This window comes from Sus scrofa, chromosome 16 (genome assembly GCF_054392235.1).
Source record: "Sus scrofa isolate SSC_HxYL_T2T_F1_AM1 chromosome 16, Sscrofa_HxYL_maternal_Yorkshire_Landrace_v2.0, whole genome shotgun sequence".
In the NCBI taxonomy this organism is placed as follows: Eukaryota; Metazoa; Chordata; class Mammalia; order Artiodactyla; family Suidae; genus Sus; species Sus scrofa.
The window spans coordinates 32,511,816-32,532,136 of record NC_139398.1 but is presented as its reverse complement, the minus strand read 5'-3'; the positions used below and the strand labels follow the sequence as shown (position 1 = coordinate 32,532,136).

General features: G+C 43.9%; 1 protein-coding gene across 16 annotated transcripts in view; it reads right to left on the bottom strand.

The window, feature by feature from the left end:
- TTC23L (tetratricopeptide repeat domain 23 like) overlaps positions 1-20,321 on the bottom strand; it is a 58,754-nt gene that overhangs the window by 27,502 nt on the left and 10,931 nt on the right. For 13 of the 16 annotated variants that reach the window (XR_014831150.1, XR_014831148.1, XR_014831151.1 and 10 more), the window contains exons 5-8: positions 13,492-13,648; positions 12,029-12,154; positions 8,680-8,857; positions 6,028-6,136 (exon numbers count right to left, since the gene is read on the bottom strand). Coding sequence is in view for 3 of the 16 variants with exons in the window: in XM_085002069.1 (XP_084858195.1) it covers positions 6,028-6,136; positions 8,680-8,857; positions 12,029-12,154; positions 13,492-13,648 (570 nt within the window). In the remaining 13 variants the exon portion in view is untranslated. Of the gene's footprint in view, positions 1-834; positions 948-6,027; positions 6,137-8,679; positions 8,858-12,028; positions 12,155-13,491; positions 13,649-20,321 lie in introns of all 16 variants that reach the window. The other 3 variants (XR_014831155.1, XR_014831153.1, XR_014831154.1) reach the window with 1 other exon arrangement.

Below are 20,321 nucleotides of genomic sequence, written 5' to 3'. Positions count from 1 at the left end.
TCGATCAGTGGGTTAAGGATCCAGCGTTGCCATGAGCTGTGGTGTAGGTCGCAGACACGGCTCAGATCTGGCATTGCTGTGGGTCTGGCGTAGGCCGGCAGCAACAGCTCCAATTAGACCCCTAGGCTGGGAACCTCCATACGCCATGGGTGCAGGCCTAAAAAGACAAAAGACCAAAAAAAAAAAAATTATTTCTGAGTGTGTCTGTGAGGGTGTCTTCAAGAGAGCTTAGCAGCCAGATCAGTCGACTCTGTAAAGGTCTACCCTCACCAATGTGGGAGGGTGTCATCCAGTCTTTTGAGGACCAAATAAAACAGGAACAACCACCAAGGCAGAGGAAGAGTGAATTCTCTGTCTTCTTGAGCTAGGAAATCCACCTTCTGCCCTTGGACATCACATAGTTGTTTTAAATTCCCAGTCTGATAATGCCAGCATACCTGCCATATCTGTGTATGGTTCTAATGCTTGCTCTGTCTCTTCAAATTGGGTTTTAGCCTTTCAGTATGCCTTGTAATTTTTTCTTGCTAGCTGGTCATGATGTATTAGATAAAAGGCTCTAAAAAGGCCTTTAGTAATGTAGTAGTAAGGGGTTGCGGGAAGGGAAACTCTTTAGAGTCCTCTCATGGGGTCCCAGTCTTTTGGTGAGCCCACGCCTCTGGACTGTGAACTTCACAGTCTCCCCATCCCGCAGGTACATAGGATGGAGGAGACTGGAGCTGGGCAATTCCATGTCCCCAGACTGGTTAGGCTCCAAAAGAAAAAAACAAACAAACAACAACAACAAAAAACCCAATAGTTAGGATCTGGTAAAAGTAGTTTCTCTTGAAGACAAACCTTGTTAAGCAGAACGCTCTGGTATATTTTCAAATGGTTACTCCTCCTCACTCCCTTCTGGAAGCAACGGGGGATTTTTCTGCAATATTCACTTTGAGAATGTGGTCAAACTCCTGGAGATAAAACACAAAAGTGTGGGGGCTCCCCTATGACTGAATACCCTTGGAATTTTTAACTCTCAGACTTGCCCACACTGAGCTTCCAGAAGTTTATCAGTTGCAGTTCCGGTTTTCCTACCCCAGTCCTCATCCCTATGAAGATATGTATCTGTTCTGGTAAATTGGGATCCTCTGCATTTGCCTGTCTAATTTCAGGGGCATCAGCTTGCTCTGTGATCTCCCTTCTCCGAAAGATCTAAGAAGAGTTGTTGATTTTTCAGTTTGTCCAAGCTCCTACATACTGGACGAGAAATTGAAAGTCTTTGCTCAGGTTTTAATGTGTATTTTTCTTTCTAGTCTGGAGTCCCAGGGGTGACCCTGTGTCTGCATAGCTTAGTGTTGACCCACTGACTTGGGAAGAGGTTGTGCTCAAGTAGCTCCAGACTCTGGCTTTGTGAGTTATCTGTGTGTTGACTGGGGGGTGCATTTAAAGCTCTACCACATTTCAAGTCTCCTTTGGTTCTTAATTTCCCCTGGACTTTCCAGAGTCCCCTGCATGTATATGTAGTTTTCAGTGGGTCAGGGACATTGGGGAGCTTATCTAGCCCTTCTATGGATCTCTCATTCCCAGGTTCTTCTGGTTAAAATTTCTGACTGGCCTGCAACTGACACCAACCAGTACAGCAACTTCAAGCTAACAAATATCAGGCTTTCCCCAATTCGTTTCCCACTAAGTTAACCACTTTTACCTGATATATCCATAGGTGTTTCCCCCTTGCACTAAAGTGAATCAGCAGTCTCTTCGGCCAGCAAAGCTGCTGGATCTCTTGGCGAGCCCCATGCTGATAAAATTGCTCTTCTCATGGACTGAGCTGGGGCCGTGGATGGATGAGAGCACCCCAGGCAAGAGGGACAGGAAGACACTCTTATCGCCTAAAGCTCAAACAGTTTTTGCAATGTGTTGTTTGCTTTTCTAGTTCCAGTGCCCTGAAATAGTGGTGGTGGTGGTGGTTGTTTTTAATCATGTTATACAGTGTGTGTGTGTGTGTGTGTGTGTGTGTGTGTGTGTGTGTGTGTGTTCGCGCGTGTGTGCGCTGTGGGTGTTAAGAGAATACACAGACCTCTTCACAAAACCATAGCCAGAAGTCTCTGCTTCTGTTTACATTTCGATGCACATTCTGAGGCAGTTTTACTTATTTTGCAGTTCACTTTTCATGTTTACATATATCTAACCATAAAACAATAGTATTTTCTGTGCCCTAAAAATGCAAGTTATTTTTTTCCTTAATGCTGTTTTTAAAAATTAACCTTCTCTCAGAGTTTCCTGGTGCCCTAGTAGCTAAGATTCTGGCATTGTCACTGCTGTGGCTTGGGTTACTGCTGTGGTGCAGGTTCGATCCCTGGCCCAAGAACTTCTGCATGCTGGGAGTGCAACCAAAAAAAATTCACCTTCTCTTTTGTTTATAAAATCTAGCCCGTTTAAACACTACAGAATTCTATCTAGTTAATATACCAAATTTTCCTTCTATTTATTGATAAGAGTTGTTTCCTAATTTTTCATGATTACAAATAATGCCAGTGAACTTCCTTATACATGTTTCCTTTTCAATTTTACTAGATATTGTCAAATTGGCCCCAGAATTTCATATTGATTTACACTATCACTCCCACCAGCTATGAATGAGCAATCTGTTTACCCACCATCTGACAAATACTAGATATTTTCCAATTTTTAAAATTTTCACATAGGATGAATGAAAACTTGATCTCATTGTAGGTCTAAAATACACATAGTTTTAAGATGTGTGACATCCTGCCAAACTGCCCTTCAGGGAGTTTGTAATCAAACTGCTCTCATCAATCCTAAATGTTCTCTTTTTAAAAAATATTGAAAATTTGATAGAATATTGGTATCTCTGTTGTTGTATATTATTTCTTGACTATTGTAGAGTAAATTTTAGCTCTTACATTTAGGATACTGATTTTTTTCTGTCTTTTTTTAGGGCCACACATGCAGCACATGGCAGTTCCCAAACTAGGGGTCGAATTGGAGCTACAGCTGCTGACCTACACCACAGCCACAGCAATGCAGGATCCCAGCCACAACTGCAACCTACACCACAGCTCACAGCAATGCTGGATCCTTAACCCACTGAGCAGAACCAGGGACAGAACCTATGTCCTCATGGATACTAGTTGGTTTGTTACTGCTAAGCCACAATGGGAACTCCTAGGACACCAAATCATTTTGAGTTAATGTTTATATACAATATAAGAGTGTTTTAGGGGTTTTCAAGCATATGGATACCAATTATTCTGATACTATTTGTTGAGAAGACTATCATTTACACACTGAATTGCTTTTGTACCCGTGTCAAAAATTAATTGGCCATTAATTAGATCTATTTCTGAACTCCCCTTGTGATCCAATGATTCTGATCTTTGTCTGTCCCTTCACCAGTAATACTCACTCGATAACTGTTGCCTTATAGGAAATCTTAAAATCAAGAAGTATGATTCTTCCAAGTTTTTAAAAATTGTCTTGGCTTCTTAGTTTCTTTGCTTTTCCACATAAATTTCAGAGTCAGCTTGTCTCTATTTATAAAATTCCTGCTGGGATTCTGACTGTAATTGAGTTAAACCCATAGAGGAATTTGGGAAGAACTGACATATTTACTATACTGAATCCCCCAATCCACGAGCACAGTCTATCTCCACCTATTTAGGTCATCTCTGACATCTTTGATCAGGATTTTGTAGGTTTCAGCACACAGACCCTGTGCATCTCTTGTTAGAGTTATACCTAAGTATTTCCTTTGGGAGAAGAGGGCTATTATAAGTGATATTAAAAAAAACAAAAACAAAAAAACAAAACCTTCGTTTCCAGTTGTACAGTGCTAATATAGAACCATTGACTGGCTTTTGTGTGTTGATCTTGATAAGCTTAAACTCACTTACTAGTTCTAGGAGTTTTATAGATTCCTTGGAATGGTATGTTCCTTGGCCAGTTGTATTATGTACCAAGAGATACATATAGCTTTCTTCTAAGCTATGTGTCTTTTTCTTGCCCATTGCACTAAGGCTTCTGGTACTATGCTGACTAAGAGGAGTAAGTGACAGCTTTCCCTTGTTGTTGATCTTCAGAGGAAAGTATTCAGTCTTTTGTCATTAAACATGATGTTAGCTGTAGGATGTTGTACATGCCTCTTATCAGACTGAGAAAGTTCTCCTTCCATCATAAAAGGATGGTGAATTTTATCACATGCTTCTTCTGCATCAACTGATAAGATTATGGTGCTTTTTTGTCTTTGGGTTGTTAATAGGGTAAAACACACAAATTCAGGTTTGAACCAGCCTGACATTCTCAAGGGAAAAAAACCTCACTTGATCATGGCGTGTTATTCTTTTTTTATATATTGCTATGTATTTTGTTGAAGACTTTTTATATCCATGTGCCGGAAAGGTATTGACTTATAGTTTTTTGTTTTGGTTTTATTTTTTCTTCTAACACCCTTGCCTGATTTTGGTATCAGGGTGATGCTAGCCTCAAAAGATGGGTTGTGAAGTAATCTCTCCTCTTCAATTTTCTGGAAAAGATTATGTAGGATGGGTGTTATTCCTTCTTTAAATGTTAAGCAGAATTACCCAGTGAAATCATCTGGGCTTAGAGATTTCTTTCTCAGAAAGTTAATTATAATTTTTTTTAAATAATTAGGGCCTATTCAGGTTATCTTCTCACATTGGTTGAGTTTGTTTTTTATTTTATTTCTAGCATTTCATGACATGAATAAATTTTAGATTTTTATAATTAAACCTATCAGTCTCTTCTGGTATATCCTTGTGTGCTCAGAGTTCTTCTTTCTTCCAATTTTTAATTTTAGTACATTTTATTCCAATACTGTATTTTATTCTGGTTAATTTATATTTTTTATTTTTAATGTCAAAAACATTAATCCATCTGGAATTTAGTGGGTGCTATGAGGTAAAGATCCAGAGTTTCTTTCTTCCTTTCTTTTTTTTTTTTTTTGGCCTTTTAGGACTGCACTCACAGCATATGGGGGCTCCCAGGCTAGGGGTTGAATCAGAGCTGTAGCCACTGGCCTACACCACAGCCATAGCAACTCCAGATCCTTAACCCACTGAGTGAGGTCAGGGATTGAACCTGTATCCTCATGGATGCTAGTCAGATTTGTTTCTGCTGAGCCACAACAGGAACTCTTTTTTTTTTTTTTTTTTAATTTTATGGCCATATTTGCAACACATGGAAGTTCCCAGGCCAGGGATTAAAACTGAGCCACAGCTGCAACCTAGGCCGCAGTTGCAGCAACACCAGATCCTTTAACCCCCTGTGCTGAGCCAGGGATTAAACCTGAGCTGCCACAGCTGCCCAAGCTGCTGAAGTCAGGTTCTTAAACTACTATGCCATAGCATGAACTCCCAGATTTTCTTAAAAGCTAAAAATGAGTATGCAAGAAAATAATAAAGTGACCTTGAAATCTCCCAACTCTATAATCATAAACTTTTTCTCACTAAAAACAACTTTTACACATTCACAAATAGATTAAATTCCTTAATAACCATGAAGACTGTTTTTAAAAACTCATATAGATGGAGTACAAATGCAGTGAGTGTACACAAGGAACTTTTTTTAAAGGAGCGATATAATTAGAAAACACAGGATAAGAATCTTCAGTGAACATTCATGCTAAAGAAAATAATATTCAAAATATCCAAATAACTTCTAAAAACTAAACAAAAAGTTTATTTACTAACATGGGAAAATACAAAAGTGCCTATATAATCCCTACTCTTTGGGCAGGTGAGTTTTGCTCAGATGCTAAAGGAATAAAGACAATAAACATCAGATGATATTACTGGTTTTGATGTTCCAACTAATTTGGGGAGCTATTACTGTGTCTAAATTCTTGGGTAAATGATTTTGTGCAAAATGGTGTCCAGCCTTATCTTTTCATCACAGGCAGAAAGAGCCAGTTGAAATCTATCCACATTGTTAAATAGACCCTTCGCCAATGTGCTTCCCTCCTGCGACCAGGAGGGAAATCGTGGCATCTGCAAGGCCACCTCTTCTACCTACCCCTGTGTTGGGCTTCTCCAGACATGGCGTAAGCCTTGGCTAGTAAGGTGCTTGCCCGCGCAGCTTGGGGGCTGACTTCAGTAAACAAAGAAACGCAGATAGAATGGGCCTGGAACAGAGAAAATCACGACAAGGTAAGTACCCAAATGACAATGTTTGTGGATTGTATAGTAGCTCCCACAGAATTGCTGGTTGATTGAGAGCTGATATATATCTAAACATGGAGATGGATGAGAGACAACTCTGAGTCTCAACTTTACTACTTCCCAAGCTATGAGTCTTGAGCAAGTCATTTCACCTTCACATGTAGAAGGAATACATAGCTTCCATTGATTAGGGTTTGGCAAAGATTGAGATGGCACATGCAAAGCACTAGACATAGCGCCCATCACATGGTAAGTGCTCAGTAAATGTTAGCTATTATTTTTTTTCTTCTTAGGGCTACACCTGCAGCATATGGAATTTCCCAGACTAGGGGTTAAATCAGAGCAGCTGCCATTCTATACCACAGCTGCAGCAATACAGGATCCGAGCCTCATCTGTGACCTACACCGCAGCTCACAGCAACGCCAGATTCTTAACACACTGAGAAAGGCCAGGGATTGAACCCTCACACTCACAGATACTAGTTGGGTTCTTAACCCACTGAGCTACAGTGGGACCTCCAAATGTTAGCTATTATTATTTTTGTTGGGTTTCATAGCAAAAATAAAATCCTAACTTTAGTTCAGCCTCTCAAAGTTTCAGTATCAAAAAGAGTCTAGTAAGGAAGTTCCCTGGTGGCCTAGCGGTTAAGGAATCTGGAGTTGTCACTGCTGTGGCTCGAGTCACTGCTGTGGTGCAAGTTCCGTCCCTGGCTCTGGAGACCTCCGCATGCTGTGGGTGCAGTCAAAAACAAAAACAGAAAGTCTGGTAAAGCGTGTATCCTAGAACCATACTGCCTGGGTTCCCATCCTAGCTCAGCCATTTACTGTGATGTAAGGGAAGCCACTATTTTCTTTGCATGTAAAACAGGGGTGACGAAAATAGTATTTGTTACAAAGAGTTGTTGTAAAGATTAAATGTATATATGTAAAGTGTTTAGAACATCACTTGGCATTTAGCAAGCACTAAAGAGGTATAGATTTTATTACTATTATTATTGCTCTTTGGGAAGAGAAAGGAGAAAGCATCCAGCCCATACCCACCACCAAGAAAAGAGCCACCTGTACTTCCTATTTCACAGGCCAAACACCATGAGGTGTTTCAAGGAGCTCCCAAGATTATCAGATGCTTTGGAGCTAAGACACAGTGCAGAGTTGTTATGAGTCAAGCTCTGGGGGTCAAATTTTCTGAGTTCAAGTTCCATGAAGTTCCCGTCGTGGCTCAGCAGAAATGAATCTGACTAGCACCCATGAGGTCGCAGGTTCAATCCTTGGCCTCATTCAATGGGTTAAGGATCCGGCATTACCTTGAGCTGTGGTGCAGGTCACAGATGCGGTTCAGATCTGGCATTGCTGTGACTGTGGTGTAGGCCAGCAGCTGTAGCTCAGATTGGATCCCTAGCCTGGGAACTTCCCGTATGCCGTGGGTGTGGCCCTAAAAGGACAGGGAAAAAAAAAATCCTGCCCCCCCACCTGTTTGCTATACCACTTGAGCTATAATTCGTTCTGCTTCAGTTTCTTCATCCTTAAAATAATATTTAAAAAAATAATGGTGCCTACTTCATAGGATTTTTGCATGGATTAAATGAATTAATATATCCTCAAGGGCACATAATGAAAGCATTCTATAAATCTGAACCATTATTTCTGTTGTTGGGAAACACTATTTATTGTTTTATCCATGCTGGTATGACCGCTGCTTTAAGAGAATCCTGGACACAAAAACCAGACTGGCTTTCCCTGCAGGCAGTGGACTCTGCCTTCAGGGCAGCCTTTCCTAACATCGCTCTACTGGGAACTTCCAGATTCTTCTTCAGTATCAGACTGTCTACATACACAGCTACTGTTGGATGGCACTGTGCCTTTTCGGTGACAGAGGAAATCCAGTATTCTGATCTGGTTTTCGCCGTGGGAGACACCTGAATCTTAAGAACGGTTCTCATGTGAGGACGGAAAAGGTGAATTTAATCAGCAGTTTCTAACAGTTTCAAGGAAGTACAGGATACACAAAGCGCTCTACACTGTTTTCATTAGATAGACTCAGCATTCCTTTATATGTTTTATTTTGTTTTCCCCTTGGAATTTGTCAAATTAGCTCCAAGTAAAACACCCTTTTGTTAGTTTAACCTTAGAACTGGAGATACAACCAGCTAGACTAGTTTAAAGGACAAATGACAGCATTTTACATCAAAATATCATAGATTTTCATTGAAAAAGCCCTTTGTGTTTGCTGGGACTTCAGTTCACTTGCCCCCAGGACTCTGTTCCCTGAGGGAGACCCCCTGGCTACCTCTTCTGGCACAGAGGTGAGAGGGAGGGATGGGGAGGGAAAAGCTGCCTTAAATCAGGCCCTGCAGCAGAGGGGCCCACAGAGGAGGTGTTCTCTGTCCAGGTCATTTAGGTTGAGGAAGGTCTCTTGTGCAAATCTGGAGGAAAATCCATCCCATCCCCTGTTCTGAGAAGCCCAAGCCTGGGAACCGGGCCAGGCTCCATCCAACCAACCACCTACCCGCTGCAAGTACTGGATGGCCTGGTCATGGTTCCGCCTCAGCTGCTCGATCTGGGCAATTTCCTCATAAAGACTGACCAGATCTGACGTCCTATCCCCCTTAGCAGCAATAACGTTGCCAATTGCCTTTTCAAAGTATGTCAGAGCTAGGTTTAACCAGCCGTTGGCCAAGGAGGCTCTATAAGAAAAGGGAAACAGATGGAAAGTCACAGAGAGGCCACTTGCTTTGTAGACACAAAAGGAACTGATTCTAAGAACTAAACAATTTGGCCCTCATAGGCCAATCATCTGAGTGGTTGATTCAAAGCCCAGCCCTGCTGTAAACAAAGTCCTATGAGCCTGTATTTTACCCCCCAGATTCCACTGACAAAAACGTACTGTTTTAAAAAGTTCTAAAACTGTACTTAAAACATTTTTATGATCCTGCCATATACATATGTGTGTGTGTGTATATGTACTATGTATATACATATACACACACACACACATACACACACACACATATATATAAAGAACTAAAATGTTCATAGCAGTTATGTTTGGGCAGTTATATTACAATTGACTTTTTCTCTTCATATATTTTCAAATTTTCAAAACAAAATGGATAATGTAATTTTTAATGATAATCAGATAGAATTTAAGATTTATCTTTCCAGAAATAGCAAGACACAAGGAGAAGAACATGGGTAGTTCAAAGCTGGTTCTCACAGTTGTGAGCTTTATGGGCAAACTCCGGGAGCCCACATTTCCTTCCAAATAAAATGAGATTAAAAATACCTAAATTTGGAGCTCCTGTTGTGGCTCAGCAGAAACGAACCTGACTATATGTATGAGGATGCAGGTTGGATCCTTGGGCTCACTCACTGAGTTAAGGATCTGGTGTAGCCATGAGCTGTGGTGTAGGTCACAGAAGTGACTCAGATCCTATGTTGCTGTGGCTGTGGCGTAGGCCAGCAGCTGCAGCTCCAATTTGACCCCTAGCCTGGGAACTTCCATATGCTGCAGGTTCAGCACTAAAAAGACCGAAAAGAAAAAAGGATGCCCCCCCCAAATAATACCTAAATTTCAAGACTGATGTGAATATTGAAAATTATATGTAAAATCACCTAACATATAGTGGATACACAATCAATATTTCTTCCCCCTCACCCCTTGCCCCCATCTTTATATTCCCAAATTGAATTAAAAATATGCACATGTATAAAATTACTTTAGATCAGGCATTCTGCAATAGTTACAATTTATTTTAACCTGGAAGTTTTATCCGTCCTCTAAAGATTAGGGTTTTCAGTCCAAAGAATATATGAGGCCAGTTATCTGATAATTCTTTACACAAAAGTATTTTTTTGATCAATCAGACCATTATATCCCTTGACCATAAGAGCAAAAGTTATAGAATGAAATTGCCTTTCATCAGGAACTCGTAGGGAGATATTAGCCAAGACGTCTGGCCTGAACAATCTGGCCTCGCTTTCCCCACCTTTCCAGTCGGAAGAAGGATTTTCCCTACGGCTATTGGGTCAGTATCAGATGGAGCCCAGTGTTGCAGAGAAGGTGAGCTCTGGACTCAGATGACCCAGTGCTGGCTCTCCCACCCCTTAGTTTTGTCACCTTGAGTTACTTAATTTTTCCCTGGCTTAATTTTCTTACCTGTCAAAAATAAAAATATCTGGGAGTTCCCGTCATGGCACAGGGGAAGCGAATCCGACTAGGAACCATGAGGTTTCAGGTTCCATCCCTGGCCTCGCTCAGTGGCTTAAGGATCCTACATTGCTGTGAGCTGTGGTGTAGGTCGCAGACATGGCTCGGATCTGGCGTTTGCTATGGCTGTGGTATAGGCCAGCGGCAACACTTCTATTAGATTACACCCCTAGCCTGGGAACCCCCATATGCCCTGGGTGCAGCCCTAAAAAGAAAAAAGAAAAAACAAAAAAACAAAAAACCCTGGAGTTCCCATCGTGGCTCAGCATTGCTGAAAGCTGTGACGTAGGTTGCATATGAGGCTCAGATCTGGCATTGCTGGGGCTGTGGTATAGGCCGGCGACTACAGCTCTGATTTGACCCTTAGGCTGGGAACCTCTATATGCTGCAGGCGTGGCCCTAAAAAGACAAGAGAGCAAGAGAGAGGGCGGGAGGGCAGAAGGAAGGAAGGAAGGAAAAGAAAAGAAGGAAGGAAAAGAAAAAAAGAAAAAATACATATGCCTCATAGGCTTGTGATAGAAGACTGAGGAAAATAAATTGTGTAGAGCCCTTAGAACAATGTCTAGGATATAGTTATGCTTGTAAACATTCCAACACTTAGAACAGTGCATGCGCAAAAAAGATACTTAACAGGGTCCAATGGATGATGAAATGTGCACGTTCAACTTTATTCTGAAAGAGGAACAAGGCCATCTTTCACATAAGCACAAAAACCTTAGTCATTGCCCCATGCGACAGCAGTAGATATTCACTGAACACTCATTTACGACCCTGTGGACTTAAGTTGAAAGTCTGATTTAGCTCTGGACATTTGGACATCTCCCCGCTGTTTCCCATTTGACTTCTAGATTCATGGTTGTTTAGAAGAGGCAGGCATGACTCATGTATTTCATTTACTTACCGCTCCATCATCTGCCCTACCATGCCAAGGGCTTACAGTTTTGGAAACAGATTGCTTTCAAGAACGTGAGCCTATCTGAAAAAAATCTAGGGAACAGTCAACTTTTTATTATTCTTTTTTTCTTCTGATAATCTGATGGGCCCACATTCATATTTACATATTCTGATTCTCAGGGGATCCCTAACTCAGCTGTAAAAGAGTTAAGTCTCTTTTTGGCTTGAACAAATTCCATGCAGTTTGTTTCCATATGGAACATAACTTTCCTTAAAAATGCACATGCCATGCATAACTCCAAGAAATCCTCTTCATTAAGTGTTCCTTCCTCATCTTTTAAGTTGTCCTACTTAATGACAAAAGTAGGTGGCAAGTCAGGTGAAAAAAAATGGAATTTTCAAATAAGTATGAGAGGTAGCACAAGGAAGGGCTGAGAGTCCGTAAATTCAGATCAAGTTCAGATCTAGCACTTAAAGCTTGTCACCTTGGATGGTTGATTTAACCTCAGCTCAGTTTCCTTGTCCTCGTTCTAATGAGGTAATAATTGTACCAGCTACTTCAGCGGTGGCCGAGAGGATAAAGTTTAGACCACATTGTCTGCCTTTGGTAACTATGAAATTCTTTTACTATGATTTGAGTCTCTGATTCTTTTGCTCTGAACATTTATCTCTTCTTATATCGAGAATACAGAACAATCACGTAATTCAAGGCCTTATTCATCAAAGCTCAAGCTTCTCTAAGCCCAGATCTTACCTGCCCAAAGCAACTGTTAGGTCTTTCTCTGAGACCTGTAACCCACCGACACCTCCCTTATACGATTCTTTCAGCTCCTTCATGTTTCTCTCTGACTGCTGCAGGTTGAAATAAGCCTCTCTGCCAGTGAAACAGTCAAGGAAAATGCCAGGTACACAAATTCCCCCAGTGGCCAGGAGCAGCAGTTGGTAAGCAAACAAAAGGACCCCTGAGGAAAATGAAACAGTATTTGAAAATAGGCATTCTCCTATGTCCTCTGTTTTCCAGCTGTACACACTATCGAGAAGGGAGCATTCTTTAGAAAAGGAGTGGGGCCCTGGGTGTCCTCTGGTGTTACCCGAATCCAGGGCTAGGATGGGTGGTGTGCGTTTGGAGTGAACGGAAACTGTAAATGACACTAGATTTCCTTGGAGGCATCTACTGCGTGACAACAGTCATTCATTCTTCCCAATGAATTCTATGAGTGGTAAAAGAGAGGAACTAATTCTCTTGAAAGGGACTTTCTGGGTCATTTAGAAAGTCCAAGCAAAGCAGGTTTTTGGCGCGAGGCAAATAGCAGGAAAGAAAATCCCCTTAATTCCCAAATATCCTTCTATTTCCACATTTTCACGAGCCTTCTGCTAAGGGCACAAGAGGATAAGGAAGCGTATCAGATTTTGCAAGGTAAGCATCAGGACCAAAAACGTGGAGAGGGAAGACTGGGGACACAGGGGCTCAAAGAGGGTTTAAGATTATTCATAAAGATGAAATACCCTGAACAACTTTCAAATGGAGATAGTACCAAAAGGCTGTCAGAATGACAAGCTTTCTGAGGACAGGCCCCCCTGGAAATATGGAGAACCATTTATTTTGTCTATTTTGCTTGGCCTCCAGCTTCACAGGCAGTGTTCTCAAGAGCATTTCCGAAAAACTGCAATGATCAAGAGTACATTAAATCAGAAGGTTTAGACTCTATGTTACAATCACCTGGAACTTCTAAAAGTCACCATGAACAGATGCACTCCAGACCTACTAAATCAGATTCTCTAGGGTGCGACCCAAATAGCAGTAATTCTTAAAGCTCCCCAGGGAGTTGCAACGTGCAGCCTCGTCTGACAAACAGTGCTTTAAGTTGCCATCCATTCTCTGTCTTTCTACACCACCACCAACACTACCACCCAGGTCCCCATTGCTCATACTGTCTGGGGGGGGCCCAGTGAAGAGCAGGACAGACTCCAAAACCCTTCAGCTGGCCAGGGGACATATCCCTTGTGAGAAGCTTCCCGTGGCTCCACTCAGAGCTCATATGAACAGAGAGAAACATTTGTACCTTTCTAGATGGAGAGCAGAGGCTCACAGAGGGCCCGGATGTTGGAATGGAGCTCCCAGCCCTGGTTTCATCTCCCACCCTGGGTGAGGTGACCCACCTGGCATGAGTGGCCCCTGGTCCCGATCACCAGACCCCTCTGGGAAGGAAAGGATATTGGCGCTGCAGGAGCCAGGCCACCCCCAGAGTGTAGTAGAGCATGACCAGCGCTTCCAGAATTTCCTCCTTTTCCTTGTCCAAGGCCGTGTTTCCCTTCCAGGTCAGCAGTGTGTTCTTGGCGGACTCAGCATGTTTCTTGGCCTGAGCTGGGAGGCCTGGGGATGTTTGAGGGTGGATGGCAAGAAGAAAAACATTAAAAAGGCATGTTTCAGTCAAAGACAGTCCTGAGGGGCTAGGTGGGCAGGGTGGGGTTCACATGGTCTTTAGTGTGGGTTCCCCACATTGGCAGTGCATTAGAGTGATCTGAAATGCTTGTAAAGAACATAGGTTTCTGAGCCCTACCCCAGACCTACTGACTTGGAACCTCTAGAGGAATGGGGTCCAGGCCTCTGTATTTTGTCCTTTTTTTTTTTGGTCTTTTCTAGGGCCACACCCGCGGCATATGGAGGTTCCCAGGCTAGGAGTCCAATCTGAGCTGTAGCCACCAGCCTACACCAGAGCCACAGCAACACCAGATCCGAGCCACATCTGCAACCTACACCACAGCTCATGGCAATGCTGGATCCTTAACCCACTGAGCGAGGCCAGGGATTGAACCTGCAACCTCATGGTTCCTAGTCAGATTCATTAACCACTGTGCCATGACGGGAACTCCTGGTCCTCTATCTTGAATTGTGCTTCTTATGCAGCCATCCTGGTATCCGGCTACGGGCTGCATTTGGAAATCACTGATGGAGACAGGAGTGGAAGCTGTGTGTCCCATCCGCAGTTCTGCTCGTGCCCGCGACCTTTTCAACCCACAAAGCTCCATCCTCCAGATGTAGAAGGACAACAAAATTACGGAAGCTGCCCCTTTAACAAGCACATGGAGGTAGTCCAGGAAGAACTAGTGTATGCCACAGAGTGCTATGCTTCGAGCTTCCTGGAAAAGGCAGTCTATAAAGGAAAGGACTTATGAATACAGTTACTTCCATGTGGGGATTTTTTCAATCCAAGATGAAGCTGGCCATGCTAACTGGTCACATGCATGCGCACACACATACAGACGCAGGATCTAATTTCTAATTGCAGTGAGGTCCCTAAGAAGACAAAGGGAATGCGAACCCCCTCTAGACAGAACATGGGGCATGTTTCCCCCCATTTTCTAACTAAAGGCTGGGCACTTACTTGAACTGCTATTTGTCCAGTTAACAGAGGGAAACTTGGGCGCATTCCGTTCACTCTCCTCTTTCCGCCTGGCTCATGTCTAGCGATCCCTGATGGGGACGGGGAAAGCCCTGGAGAAGAGGCCAGCCGAGAAGACAGGGTCCTCGGAGTGCCCCTCACCACACGGACGACCACCACGGCTGCGTTCACAGGCAGCTCTCCGCTCTGCAGCCTCTAGGGTCTGGGAAACACTGTCACCCCTGCAAGTGGGCCCCAGCTGCCCTCACGCCCCAGCCCTCAGGTGGCTCTCCCCTGGCCCTCGGGACCCGCTTTCACAGTATGCGGGCAGTCAGCGGCCACAGAAGCGACTGGAAAGGGCTGCATTCGAGGCCTGTAGCCCTCATGTGCTCCAGATGGGCAGGTCCTTCTTGGGGAGTAGCAAAAATGAGAACACAGTTTCTCTGGGAGAGTCCTTAGGTGACCCAGAAGCCAAGAAGTCTCTGTGGGACTCTCAGAGATGCCTGTTCTGTGGATCTCAACTGAAGGGAAGCATGCACTCTCACGTTACCAGAGGACAGTGCTCCTCAAACTGCACGGTGCATCATAAGTGCCCTGCTAAAATGCAGATTCCTGGGCCTCCAGCAGTTATGGGTCACAGGTCACTAAGGTGAGAGCCAAGGATTCAGATTTATAACAACTATCCTAGGTGATACGGATGTAGGCCATCCGAGGACCACACCTGGAGAGACACCGAGTCTTTATACAGGAAGTGGGACTCATCTCCTTCCTGAAGAGCAGAATCTCCATCTCCATCTCTGACGGATGGAGAAGAATGAGAACTGGAGTGAACAGCCTGAGGCCCTAAAGACGGAACAAGCATGTGTGCACACACCCAAGTACATGGTAGGGCGAGGCTGGGAGGTACTGGAGGGTTAGGGAAGGTTGTAAAAAGACCAGTGTGACTGAAGGGAGGTTTAAATGGAAAGACACCTAAGGTATGAATCGAATATGGAAAATGGAGTCTCGGATGCCAAGATGAGGAAGCTAGACTTGATCTGTGAGGTAATAAGGAGTCTTTATAGGTCTTGAGACAGTAGCACCAACAGAAAACTCTGCAGGGACATCAGACCAAGACAGTAAGTAACAAAACTGAGAGTCTTTTTATCAAATAGGCTGTTTTCCACAACCAGCTGGGCCCTTGGGTGTGTGTCAATGAGGAGTGAAGGAACCACACTGAGATGCTTCCCTGGGTTTATAGGAAGGAAAAAGATGAAAGTGGATAAGCTACTGAAAACCACCTCCATATCAGCAAAACACTGCTTCTGGGCTCCTGAATGAGAAACAAATCTGAACGTTGTTCTGAAGCTTTGCCAGTCTGCCCCCTCACCCCACACTCAGCGCAGGGGCCCAGTGCAGGTTGTGATATCCTCAAGAGGAACAGTTTTCCTCTAAAGGCAGCAGCTAATTAATCATACAGTTCCCTCTCTCACTCCTCCATGCTCCCCCTCCCTGCCCACATTGTGATCCTTCTGATGACAAAGCAGACCGGTGACCAATGGGGCCTAAGAAAATGGAACTAGGATCTTGATTTTAAATAGCCCATTCAGGAGTTCCCTCATGGCTCAGCAGGTTAAGGATCTGGCATTGTCACTGCTGTGGCACAGGTCTGATCCCAGCCCAGGAACTTTTGTATGTCATGGGCACAGCCCAAAACACAAATAAATAAATAAGTAAGTAAAGTCAGCCCTAAAGAAAAATAACTTCTGTACCCTTCCCAGAATCCACTCTGGTCTCCAAAGTAACTCTATGATGCCATAGAGTGTGTGTGTGGGGGGGGAATCAAAACCTCCCTTCTTTTTTTTTTTAAAGTTTTTTTCCTACTTTTTTTCTTTTTCTTAGGGCCGCACCTGCTGCATATGGAAGTTTCCAGGCTAGGGGTTGAATTGGAGCTGCAGCTGCTGGCCTACAACATAGCCGCAATGCCAAGATCTGAGCCACATCTGTGACCTATGCTGCAGCTTGTGGCAATGCTGGATCCTTAACCTTCTGAGCAAGGCCAGGGATCAAACCCACATTCTCATGGATACTAGTCAGGTTCTTAACCCGCTGAGCCACAAGAGGAACTCCATTTTTTCTATTTCTGTGAATACGTATAATACTTTCAAGTTCTACCTCCCCGATCCCAACATCTGCTGGAGACCCAGTCATTTTTCTTTACATGCCCTCCCCAGCCAAGGACTTCTCCTGGCAAGCCTTCTCCTGGCATCAACAATGCAGCAACCATAAAAGTAAAGATCAGGGAGTTCTCTTGTGGCTCAGCGGGTTAAGGATCCAGAGTTGTCACTACAGTGATTTGGTTTGCTGTTGTGGCATGGGGTTTGATCCCTGGTCCAGGAACTTCCATATGCCACAGGTGAAGCCAAAAAAAAAAAAAAAAAAAAAAAAGTTAAATCAGGGTGGCAGCACTTTTGGAGCTTGAGATTCAGAAACCACAAGGACATACTGAGAACTAGAAAAGGGGTCCAGAGATTGTCCACCAAATTTGTCAATCACTTTACTTTACTTTGGGATAAGATTCCACCACTGATATTTGTTACTCTGACTCAGAGACTCTGCTCAGAGCTACTCAGTTTTTGGAGGCTACTGATGTCACCTCTGATCGTCACCTAGATTTAAGAAGTTCTCATGGCACAGTGTTTAAGAGAACAGGTCTAGAGCCAGACTTCCAGGTACGGAAGTTGGCTTAGACACTTACTACTTGAGTTATTTAATTTCTCTAGGCTTTGGTATATTTACCTATAAAATGGCAATGAAAATACCTTCCACCTTGTAGGGTTGTTGGAAGGATTAATTAATTAATTTTGTCTTTTTTAGAGCAGTGCCCACAGCACATGGTGGTTCCCAGGCTAGGGGTCTAACAAGAGCTGTTGCTGCCAGCCTAAACCACAGCCACAGCAACGCCAGATCCACGCTGCATCTGCTGACCTACACCACAGCTCGTGGCAACACCGGATCCTTAACCTACTGAGCAAGGCCAGGGATCGAACCCACAACCTCATGGTTCCTAGTCGGATTCGTTTCTGCTGCAACAAGACAGGAACTCCTTGGAAGGATTAATTTAATTAATTGTGAAAAAAGGATTAAATAGTTCCTGGCACATAGGAATGAGTTGAAATAAATATTAGCATTATTGTTATCATCACTACCAGGGTCCATTCCTCTTAAACAGTTTATTATGCTTCTCCTTAGGTACTTTGGACATTTTTCAAAACCCTGTTCAAAGAATCTCTATGAGAGGCTGCATTTTCGATTGCCCACTCACTTCAGAAAGGTACCAGGCTTCCTGCAGATCAGATCACCTGGTTTTTATCATTCCCTGTTGTTCCTCTACCAACTTTTTAATCAACTAGACAGAGAAGGCGTCTAGAGACAGAGAAGGAGGACTTAGGCCTCTTGTTCTTTTTTTAGTAAGAGTTGCAACATTTATTTCAGGTTCTCGCTTTTTTGTTTTTGTTTGTTTGTTTCTTTTTTGCCACACAGGCAGTATGTGGGAATTCCTGGGCCAGGGATTGAACTTAGGCCGCACAGCAGCAACCAGAGCCACAGCAGTACAATGCAAGAGGCTCAACTCACTAGGCCATCAGAGAACTCCCTTACGCTTCTTTTTCTATATTTTGCAACACTTATAGTAGAGTCCCAGGTACTTGGAAGGTTCCCAGTAATAACAAGCTAACAGACTAACTCGCTGCTTCATTAATAACAGGCAAAAGATCAGGAAACTGCTTGTCCACGTTACCGTCTTCTCCTTCCTGAACCCTTGGAAAGAGCGGTCACAAGGTGAATAACCACCCTGTTCTTAGCCTGCCCTTTTCTCAACCACTGAAGCCCTAGGCTCAGGAGGGTTCTCGCCAGGTCAGCTGGTGACAGAGCTCCTCTTCCTGTGTCCCTTACTCTGTTTCAGCAACCAACAGCCTGTTACAGTCTCCTCTTCACGAAGGCCTCGCATCCTCTCTTACGGACTCCTGAACCCCACTGCCTCAACTGCTCCATGTTTTAGAGCCTTCAAAACTCCCTACGTGGCTCCTTCCTCACTGCCTAAAATCTTCCCAGGTTCGCTCCTCTTATAAAGTTATCCTCATGTGGCTTTTCTGCCTTCCCCAGCTACCCTCATCCCTGCCCCATCCCCGTCACTATGCGGCATGAAGTGCATGTAGTGTAGTCCACTGGCCTGGGTCCTCCTCTCACCCCTGGGATCTGGCTTCTGCTCCAACCTTTCTGCAGAAAACACTTCTTTTGAGGTCCTCAGAGACCTCCTGAGGCTGGATAAAGGCCATCTCAGTTTCTTGCAGCCCCATCCCAGGGCAGCGTCAGACACCCTTACCTGCTTGGCCTTCTCTTGGCTTCCAAGGCACTGCACTGAGTCGGTTCTCCTTGATAGATCTTCTCTGAGTCTTTTTTTTTTTTTTCCTTCTTTTTATGGCTATACCTGCAGCATATGGAAGTTCCTAGGCTAGGAGTCAAATCAGAGCTGCAGCTGCAGTTGCAGCCTACACCACAGCCACAGCAATGCCAGATCTGAGCCACGCCTGTGACCTACACCACAGCTTGTGGCAATGCCAGATTCTTAACCCACTGAGTGAGGCCAGGGATGAAACCTGCATGCTCACAGAGACAATGCTGGGTTCTTAACCCCTTGAGACACAAGAACACCTCTGATTGAGTCTTTGATCACTCTACCAAGGTCCTTGATTCCCTTCCATCAATGTGTCCATTCTTTAAGGGTCTGCCTTTCTGTTTCTCCCTCTCCTCTCCTTCCTCTCAGCAGTTTTTGTTTTGTTTTGTTTGTTTGTTTTCTATTTTTGTCTTTTTGCCATTTCTTGGGCTGCTCTCTTTATCTTTTAAGCTAGAAATCCCACCTCTGGGACTCTTCATCAAAAACATCCACCACATCTTCTGCCTACCCACTCTGCTTTTATTTTTATTATATTATATTTTATTTTATTTTTGGTCTCTTGGGGGCTGACTTGTGGCATATCGAAGTTCCCAAGCTAGGGGTCAAAAACCCCACATCCTCAGGGATACCAGTCAGGGTCTTAACCTGCTGAACCACAAAGGGAACTCCCCCTGCTCACTTTTAAGGGATCATCCTGCATGGCACCTCTTCCTGAATCTTACTACCTTCAGCCAGGAACCGAACTTCCTGTATTAAAATCAGTTCCATGGCATCTGCCTTCTGGTGCTTTGGGTCTTAGGTGTCCATGTGTGTAGCTCACCTGCCACACGAGTTCTCTGCAGGCAAAAACTGCCTTCTGCACCTCACAGCTCCCAGAGTCCTCTTCATGGCATTTCATGTATACAAGTGTCTCATTAAATAGGTTTATTGAGGGAAGTCAGCCTTCAGGCTTGACCTCCCACACCCAGTCCCGGAAAAAGCTCCCAGGGAAATGAGGCAGGCAGGTCTGATGGCCGTAAAACATGCATGTGTGTGGCGGGGCGGGAACACTCACAGATGCCTACGTCCTGTCTGCACGGAAGCCTGGCTCATAAATTCCATCCACTTTAAAACAGCTTCAGGATTAATGACAACAAAACTAAGTGGAGTTCAGCAAGCACTTCATCCCTCTTGAAGGTTTGCGATTTTTCAAAGCTTTCGTTGTTTTATTCTAAGGACCACAGACTTTA